The sequence below is a fragment of the Caretta caretta genome, chromosome 1, assembly GCF_965140235.1.
Source record: "Caretta caretta isolate rCarCar2 chromosome 1, rCarCar1.hap1, whole genome shotgun sequence".
Lineage (NCBI taxonomy): Eukaryota > Metazoa > Chordata > Testudines > Cheloniidae > Caretta > Caretta caretta.
In genome coordinates, this window is record NC_134206.1 from 6,470,495 (window position 1) to 6,480,014 (window position 9,520).

General features: G+C 46.5%; 1 protein-coding gene across 1 annotated transcript; it reads left to right on the forward strand.

The window, feature by feature from the left end:
* The first annotated feature begins 5,502 nt into the window (after positions 1-5,502).
* Positions 5,503-6,441, forward strand: LOC125633017 (olfactory receptor 51G2-like). The gene has a single exon (XM_048842138.2). The coding sequence runs from the start codon at positions 5,503-5,505 to the stop codon at positions 6,439-6,441; it is 939 nt and encodes a 312-aa protein (XP_048698095.2).
* Positions 6,442-9,520: the final 3,079 nt, after the last annotated feature.

Here is a 9,520-nt window from a genome sequence, read left to right on the forward strand (position 1 = left end):
AGGGCCGTGGTAGATTCTCCATGACTGACAATTGTTAATCGCGACAGGATTTTGTTCTAACAGCTCTGCCCTACTTCAGGCCAGATCTCTGCCCTGTTCTATAGAGTGATAGGTGATCACAGTGGTGCCTTCTGGTCTTGGGATCTGCCCCATGTTGTTAATAGCACTGCCCTACTGCTCGGGGTGGTGTACTGATAACTATGTTACAGATTGTGCTGTGCTCAAACTATGCAATAGTTGGGGACATGGGAATCCCCTGTTGCCCATTAAGTAGCAGCTAAGTAGTTGCACCGTATGTAGGAAAACAGTTTGATTGCTCAGATCTCCAGTATGAAACGGGAGAAAAGCCTGTTGAGAGTCTTCTTTAGAGGCAAAAGCAACAAGGGTGATGTTGTGCTGTGTGTCTGCTATAAACCACCAGGCCAGGAGGAGGAGGTAGACAAGGGCTTTTTTTTGGACACCTAACAGAAGTTTCCAGATCACAGGCCCTGGTTTTCATGGGGGACTTCAATCACCTGACATCTGCTGGGAGAACAATAAAAGAGTGTACAGACAATCCAGGAAGTTCTTGGAGAGTGTTGAGGAAAACTTCCGAGAGCAAGTGCTGCAGGAACCAACTAGGGGCCATGCTCCTCTTGACCTGCTGCTCACAAACAGGGAAGAAATGGTAGGGGAAGTAGAATTGGATGACAACCTGGGCAGTAGTGTCCATGAGATGGTTGCATTCAGGATCCTGACAAAAGGAAGAAAGGAGAGCAGCAGAACATGGACCCTGGATTTCAGAAAAGCAGACTTTGTCTCCCATAGGGAACTGATGGGCAGGATCCCCTGGGAGGCTAATATGAGGGGGGAAAGGAGTCCAGGAGACCTGACTGTATTTTAAGGAAGCAGAAACAAACCATCCTGATGTTCAGAAAGAACAGGAAGTATGGCAGGCGACCAGCTTGGCTTAACAGAAAAACCTTTGGTGAGCAAAAACAATAAAAGGAAGTTTACAAGAAGTGGAAATTCGGGCAGATGACTAGGGAGGAGTATAAAAATATTGCTTGAGCATGCAGGGGTGTAATTAGGAAGGACAAAGCACAACTGGATTTGCAGCTAGCAAGGGATGTGAAGGGTAGCAAGAAGGCTTTCTACAGGTATGATAGCAACAAGGTCAGGGAAAGTGTGGTACCCTTACTGAATGGGGGAGGCAACCTAGTGACAGAGGATGTGGAAAAAGCTGAAGTACTCAATGCTTTTTTTGCCTCGATCTTCACAGACAAGGTCAGCTCCCAGACTGCTCCACAGGGCAGCACAGAATGGGGAGGAGGTGAGCAGCCTTCAGTGGTGAAAGAACAAGTTAAGGACTATTTAGAAAAGCTGGACATGCACAAGTCTATTGGTCCAGATCTAATGTATTTGAGGGTGCTGAGGGAGTTGGCTGAGGAGATTCCAGAACATTGGACATTATCTTTGAAAACTTGTGGTGATCAGGAGAGGTCCCAGATGATTGTAAAAGAAAATGTAGTGACCATATTTAAAAAAGGGGAAAAAGAGAACCCCGGGAATTACAGACCGGTCAGTCTCACCTCAGCCCCTGGTATAATCATGGAGCAGATCCTCAAGGAGTCCATTTTGAAGCACTTGGAGGAGAGGAAGGTAATCAGGAACAGTCAACATGTATTCACCAAGTGCAAGTCATGCCTGACCTATCTCATTGCCTTCTATATTGAGATACCTTGCTCTGTGAATATGGCGAAAGCGGTGGACTTGATATATCTTAACTTTAGCAAAGCTATTGATATGGACTCCTACAGTATTCTTGCCAGCAAGTTAAAGAAGTATGGGTTATACGGTGGATAGAAAGCTGGCTAGAACTAGGAGCGGAGATCTTGTTTACCTGCTGCTCACAAACCGGGAAGGGTTTAAAACAGATAAAAGAAAGTACTTCTTCACACAACACACAGCCTGTGGTACTCGTTGCCAAGAGATGCTGTGAAGGCCAAAACTATAAGTGATCCAAATAGAATTAGGTAAATTCCTGGAGGACTGGTCCATCAGCAGCTGTTAGCCAAGATGGTCAGGGATGCAGGCAAATACTCTCGATGTCTCGAAACCTCTGATGGTCAGTGGCTCCCTCTGTTAAAGAGCTGGCATGGCCCCACCCAGTCAGAAATCCAGGGGTTGCTCTGTGTGGGAGGCTGATGGGGGGGGGGCTAGTGCTGCCACCTAGGGGTGTGTTCCTGTAACATGAGTGATAGAGGCCCATGCTTGGAGCTAGAGCTGGGCTGGAAAACAGAGAGGGTTTTTTTTGCCCATGATAAATTTTGATCTAAATTGAAATGTTTCCTTTTTCATCCATTTTTTTAATATTATTTTTCTCTGAGTGCTCAGTTGCCATGATGCCGCCCAGCTGCAGCTCCCTGGATCCCAGACTTCTCATCTCTGTGCAACCCCCTCTACCCTGTACAGTGGATCACTGACATCCATGCATAACTTGGGGATCCCTGGACCCTTGCTCTCCCTTTTCATTGCTCAGGGAGAAGGGAAGGGACCTCCTGTCCTGGAGTGATCGGAGGGAAATTTCCATGTGGGAAGCCTTGTGGAATCTCCCTTCCCCGGCCTGCACCCTGGGTTTGTAATGCAGGAAAGGGGGCTGCTGGGAAGAAATCTGGTCCTATGTTGTTTTTATTTCAGCAAGACACAGCTCTGACAGCATCAGCATAACCACTTGGCCTCCCCTGAGGGAGCCATGTGACTAATCAGAAACATACGAACAATGAGGACAAGCGTGGATTCCAAAAATAGAGCCTGTAGGAGGACTGGCGCTGCAGTCCAGGTGGGCAGCATCACCACATCCCCTGTGATTTGGCCTCCTGCAGTTTGCCATTCACCATGACGGGGGTTAAAGCTGATGCATGCTAAGCCAAGCAGCTGAGGTTCCCCGATGGCCACGTGGCCCCCAAGGAAATGTACAAGGAGGCTTCATAAAGACAGTTGCCTCTGTATCTGAACAGATACTGCCTACTGCCCGTGCAACCTCTCCGATGGCTCTTTGTCCTTTACCGCTGATGTCAGCGACTCCCCTTCTGGCAGGAACTGGGTATGTTGGCAGGTTTCTCTATCTTCACAATGCGAATTGAAGGGGAAAGGCTTCAATCTCTTTCCATTTGCAGCTGTTCTGGCAGTGGCAGAGGACTCAGCGGGGCTATCAGGGTGACTCAGTGACGGGGCTGGAGGCAGGCTGAACTAGATGACTTAGGAACCCCTCCCCTGTGTCTCCTCCATGGTGGGTTCATCAAGCTACACAGAAATCTGACATTCAAAGTGTTAAAACCCCAATGCCTTGAGTCAGGTTTTCTCAAGGGGTCCCATTTCTAGAGGTGCCGTGTGCTCTGGGGCCGACCCTGCCAGGGGCTGAGTGAGAGGAGACCACACGGAATATCAATGACTAGTTCCCAAATCTCCTTGGGTTTATTTACTCCTGGAAAATTAATCATCAAATGCATTTTCAATGTCATGAGAGAACAGAAGTGCTGGTCCGTGTTTCAGCGAAGAGTAGAGCTGAGGTGCAGGAAAGGGAAGTGCAGTAGTGCTTGCATGTAATTTAAACCCAACACCTGTTACATGAGCATGGGTGAAGTAACTTGCACGCTCACCTGGATGTAAGTCCAAAACTAGTGTTTGCATTATTCACCCTTTTGTGACAGCAACCCTTCCCATGCCCTGCTGAAGTAACTGTCTGTTGGCTTGTAACTTACCAGATATCTACAGACTGTTGCACGGGGAGAGGGTGCAGGTCCTGTGAGGATGATCTATATCTCTAGATTCTGTCAACACTGGACAGGCAAAGCCTGGAGAGATTCTTGGGGGTCAGAGTGTATCACTGGGAGAATTTGGTGAAGGAAAGTTAATGGAGCCCTGTTCGGATAGCATTTACACATGTAAATCTGGAGTGATGTGCTTGGAGCCAATCTTATTGAATTCAGAATGTGGTCCTAAAATGTATCCCATATGCTGCAAAGAGGCAGTGGCATAATTTGGATTCTCAGGAGTGGGGAAAATAAACAACAAGGCAATGAAACGTTTATAAATAGTTTCAATTCAGGGCAGATAAATGTAATGACCATTTTCACCATGCAATTGCAATGTGTTTCTACACGTCATGATTCAATGGGCCAAACGCAGAAGTGGAGGTCCAAAAAGTGAGTCTGTGTGAAGGTCACAATTGTAAAATCACATAGTGCTTAAGTAAGCTGCAGAACTCCCAGCCACAAGATATCAATGGGGCCATGACCTTAGAAGCTTTCAAAGAGGGACTGGATGTGTTTATGGGTAACCAGAAAATCCAATTACAGTAGTGAGGATTACTTTAAAAGTATTGGAAGGGCTCTAAACCTTTCTGATTTACACTACAAAATATGGCTAACTAGTGGGTGTCAGGGGAAAACTTGCTCTGGGAGCAGGTTTTTTCAGAGCTGTCTATTGCAGGGCTTCTTCCACTTTCCTCTGAATCATCAATAAGGACAAATGCAAAGTACTCCATATAGGAAGGAACAATCAGATGCACATAGAGAATGGGAAATGACTGCCTAGGAAGGAGTACTGCAGAAAGGGATCTGGGGGTCCTAGTGAACCACAAGGTAAATATGAGTCAACAATGTAACATTATTGCAAAAAAAGCAAACATCATTCTGGGATGTATTAGTAGGAGTGTTCTAAGCAAGACTTGAAAAGTAATTCTTCCACTCTACTCTGCACTGATTAAGCCTCAACTGGAGTATTGTGTCCAGTTCTGGGCACCACATTTCAGGAAAGATATGGACAAGTTGGAGAGAGTCCAGAGAAAAGCAAAAAGGATGATTAGGGGTCTGGAAAATATGACCTATGAGGGAAGATTGAAAGAAGTGGGTCTGTTTAGTCTGAAAAAGAGAAGACTGAGCGGGGACATAATAACAGTTTTCAACTTCCTAAAAGGTGGTTACAAGGAGGAGGGAGAAAAATGTCTCTCTTTAAACTCTGATGATAGGACAAGAAGGAATGGACTTAAATTGCAGCAAGGGAGGCTTAGGTTGGACATTAGGAAAATATTCCTAACTGTCAGGTTGGTTAGGCACTGGAATAAATTGCCTAGGGAGGTTGTGGAATCTCCATCATTGGAGATTTTTAAGAGTAGGTTAGACAAACACCTGTCAGGGATGGTCTAGATGGTAATGGTCCTGGCATGCATGCAGGGGACTGGACTTGATGATCCCTCGAGGTCCCTTCCAGTTCTATGATTCTAAAATCTGGAACTGGCCACTGGGCTAGATGGATTAAAGGCCTGATCCAGTCTGGCAGCACCTGTTTTCCTGTTTGTGGTGTAAATCCAGACTATGTTTTTGCTGATTCTCCTTGAGCTCCTGGGAGTCTCTAGACTTGCACTGAGAGAAGAAAAATGTCTCATTAAATATCATCTAGTCTCCTGTTCTTTTTCCTTTCAGGAAGGAGAGTTCAAAACTCCTGGGACCTTCCAAGTCCATGATGTCAGCTGTAAATGACACCAAATTCAACTCTGCAGTGTTCCTTCTCACCGCAATACCTGGGCAGGAAGACATCCATCTCTGGATCTCTATCGCTTTCTGCTTAATGTATGCTATTTCATTAGTAGGAAATTCAGTCATTCTGTTCATTATAAAAACAGATCCAAGCCTCCATGAGCCTATGTACATTTTCCTTTCCATGTTGGCTGTCACAGACCTTGGCTTATCAATAGCCACCATACCGACAATACTGGGCATATTGTGGTTTAACTCTAGGGAGATCAGTTTCAATGCTTGCTTAGCGCAGCTGTTCTTCATCCACTCGCTTTCATTCATTGAATCCTCTGTGCTCCTGTCTATGGCCTTTGACCGCTTTGTTGCAATTCGTGACCCTCTGAGATATGCTTCTATCTTAACCCCACCTAGAATAGCCAAGGTTGGACTGGTGTTTGTGATAAGAGGAGTGGCCTTAATATTCCCACTCCCCTTTCTCCTGAAACAGTTCCAATACTGTCGAGCCAATGTGCTCTCCCATTCCTACTGCCTGCACCAGGATGTCATGAAGATGGCTTGTTCAGACATCACGGTCAACAGCATCTATGGCTTGTTCATAATAATATCCACAGTGGGTTTGGACTCACTACTTATCCTCCTATCTTATGTGATGATCCTCAAGACAGTGCTAAGCATTGCATCCCACGTGGAGCGTGTCAAGGCCCTGAACACCTGCGTCTCCCACCTCTGTGCTGTCTTGCTCTTCTATACGCCAATGATTGGCCTGTCTGTGATACACAGATTTGGGAAGGACTCCTCTCCCTTGCCTCAGATTTTCCTGGGTTACATCTACTTGCTGGCCCCGCCCCTGATGAATCCAATTGTGTACAGTGTGAAAAGCAGATATCTTCGTGCGAGAATAATCAGGGTGTTCATCAAGTGAAGGTTCAGTTGACCACCAGGCTCCAGCACTGAAGACACAGGAGACAAAAATCACAGGCTGCCTATTCCATCCTGGACCCTTACACCCGAGATGACATGCGTTACTGATCTTCTCTCTATATACAGAGGTTCAGACAGGATCTAAGGCCTGTGGCCAGCAGAGAGGCTCTGATGTTGGAGGACAGGGCACTGGGGGAAGGAGGCCAAGCCAGGCAGCCGCATTTACCAAGTGATTCTGTGCATGGAGAACCAGGGGTCCAGTGCGATTTTGGCCCATTGAGAGCTGTATCGGTCGCTGCTGTGACCTTAGATTTTATGTCAATGCAGTCAATAAAGAGAAAGGACGAGGATGTTCTTTCCCATTACACCTGGCCTGTCATTGTCTCGTCTCTGGTTAAACATCCAAGGGCCATGACAATATCTGCAAAGCTGCTTTGCATTCACAATCCTGGCCCTTCCCGAGCACTCTGGGTTCTTCGTGAACTATGGGCCCTGCACCAGGTGTGGACAGAGGCCATTCAAGGAGCACGGACACCCACCCTTCCCTTATGCTAGGTGCTTGGGACTGAGTCATGTCAGAGACATGATTAATGCTGGAGCCCCAGGAGAAGCCATTCAGGCAGCCCCTCGCCCACTGATGGCTCTGCACACCTGCTGAATTCACCCCCATCTGACTGCAATGCTCCCTAGCTAGAACAGAGCTGCATGTGCTAGTGAGGGTCTGACACGCAGGAGTCTTGGCAAGAGACTAAGGGCCAGGCTCCCAACCTGGCTGTTCCGTTTGTGCTGCCCCAGCAATGCAAAGGGATGGAAACAGGCCTCAGCTCCCCCACAGAGGCACAGCTCACTCCTATCCCAGCCCAGCCCACTCAGTGTAGGATGGCCACCTTTTCAAAAGGCGAGAGCAGATGAAAGGCAGGAGCCCCATCCCCTCTATTACCCCACCCATATCTGCTCCTCTTCCCCTCAGTCTGTGCTCACTGGCCAGACTGGAAGCCAGAGGTAGACCACAGTCAATCTGTGGAACTTTTTGTCAGAGGATGTTCTGAAGGCAAAGACTACAACTGGGGTCAAAAAAGAACTAGATTAGTTCATGGAGGATAGGTCCATCAATGGCTATTAGCCTGGCTGGGCATGGATGGTGTCTCTAGCCTCTGTTTGCCAGAAGGTGGGAATGTGCAACAGGGGATGGATCACTTGATGACTATCTGCTCTAGGTCATCTGATGGGTCACATTCAACCTTTTTGCATCACATTGGGAGCTCATGTGGAGTTGCTTGCCTGCTATGACCCTGCTCTGGGTAATCTCAACATGTTGAGCTGCCAGCTGCCCCTCCCCAGCCACTAGCCCCAGAGAGGAAGGATGATTCAGGGTTAAAGTGCTGGCCTGGCCCTCAGAAGAACTGGCTTCAGTTCCAGGCTCTTCCACAGACTTCTTCCGTGACCTTGGGCAACTCAATTTGTGCCTCAGTAATATGTGTTTTATTATGGATCAATGTAAGGTTTACATCCAGGAAGAAAAAACTGGGGATGTGTCATAAACACCTGAACATAGAGGAATCTCAGTAGGAGCAGAGAGATCATTTTACCTTTGTATTTGGACCTTCTGTGACCAGTGCTGGAATCCTTTGTCTAACTCTGGTGTCTAGAGTATTGATAAATTGAAGAGGGTTCAGAGAAGAGCCCATGGGAATGATTAAAGGATTAGAAAACCTGCCTTAGAGTGAAAGACTCCAGGAGCTCAATCGATTTAGCATAACAAAGAGAAGGTTCAGGGGTGACTTGATCACAATCAGTAAGTACCTGGAGGAGGAACAAAGGATGAACAATCGACGCTTCAATCTAGCAGAAAAAGTTATAACAGGATCCAATGGCTGGAAGCTGAAGCGAAACACATTCAGACTGGAACAAAGGTGTTTTTTTTAACAATAACCATAATTAACTATTGTAACAAGTTACCAAGGGCCGTGGTAGATTCTCCATGACTGACAATTGTTAAATCAAGACAGGATTTTGTTCTAACAGCTCTGCCCTAAGTAAGGGTAGGTCTCTGGCCTGTGCTATAGAGTGATAGGTGATCACAATGATGCCTTCTGGCCTAGAGATCTGCCCCATGTTGTTAATAGCACTGCCCTACTGCACGAGGTGTTGTATAGATAAATATGTTACAGATTGAGAGGTGCTCAGGCACTGCAATAGTGGGGGACATAGCTACGTAGCTATCCCATGTTGCCCATTAAATAGCAACTAAGTATTTGCATTATATGTAAGAGAGCAGTTTGATTGCTCAGAGCTCCAGTACGAAACTGGAGAAACCCCTTGCCAAGGTTCCTTCCCCACTCTGAACTCTAGGGTACAGATTTGGGGACCTGCATGAAAGACCCCCTAAGCTTATTCTTACCAGCTTAGGTTAAAAACTTCCCCAAGGTACAAACTTTGCCTTGTCCTTGAACCCTATGCTGCCACCACCAAGCGCGTTAAACAAAGAACAGGGAAAGAGCCCACTTGGAGACATCTTCCCCCAAAATATCCCTCCAAGCCCTACACCCCCTTTCCTGGGGAAGGTTTGACAAAAATCCTCACCAATTGGTACAGGTGAACACAGACCCAAACCCTTGGATCTTAAGAACAATGAAAAATCAATCAGGTTCTTAAAAGAAGAATTTTAATTAAAGAAAAGGTAAAAGAATCACCTCTGTAAAATCAAAATGGTAAATACCTTACAGGGTAATCAGATTCAAAACATAGAGAATCCCTCAAGGCAAAACCTTAAGTTACAAAAAGACACAAAAACAGGAGTATACATTCTATCCAGCACAGTTTATTTACCAGCCATTTAACAAAAGGAAATCTGACGCATTTCGAGCCAGATTACTTTCTAACTTAACAGAATTTCTGAGACTGCATTCCTGATCTGTTCCTGGCAAAAGCATCACACAGACAGACAGACCCTCCCCCTCCCCCCCCCCCCCCGCCTCCAGCTTTGAAAGTATCTTGTCTCCTCATTGGTCATTTTGGTCAGGTGCCAGCGAGGTTACCTTTAGCTTCTTAACCCTTTACAGGTGAAAGGGTTTTGCCTC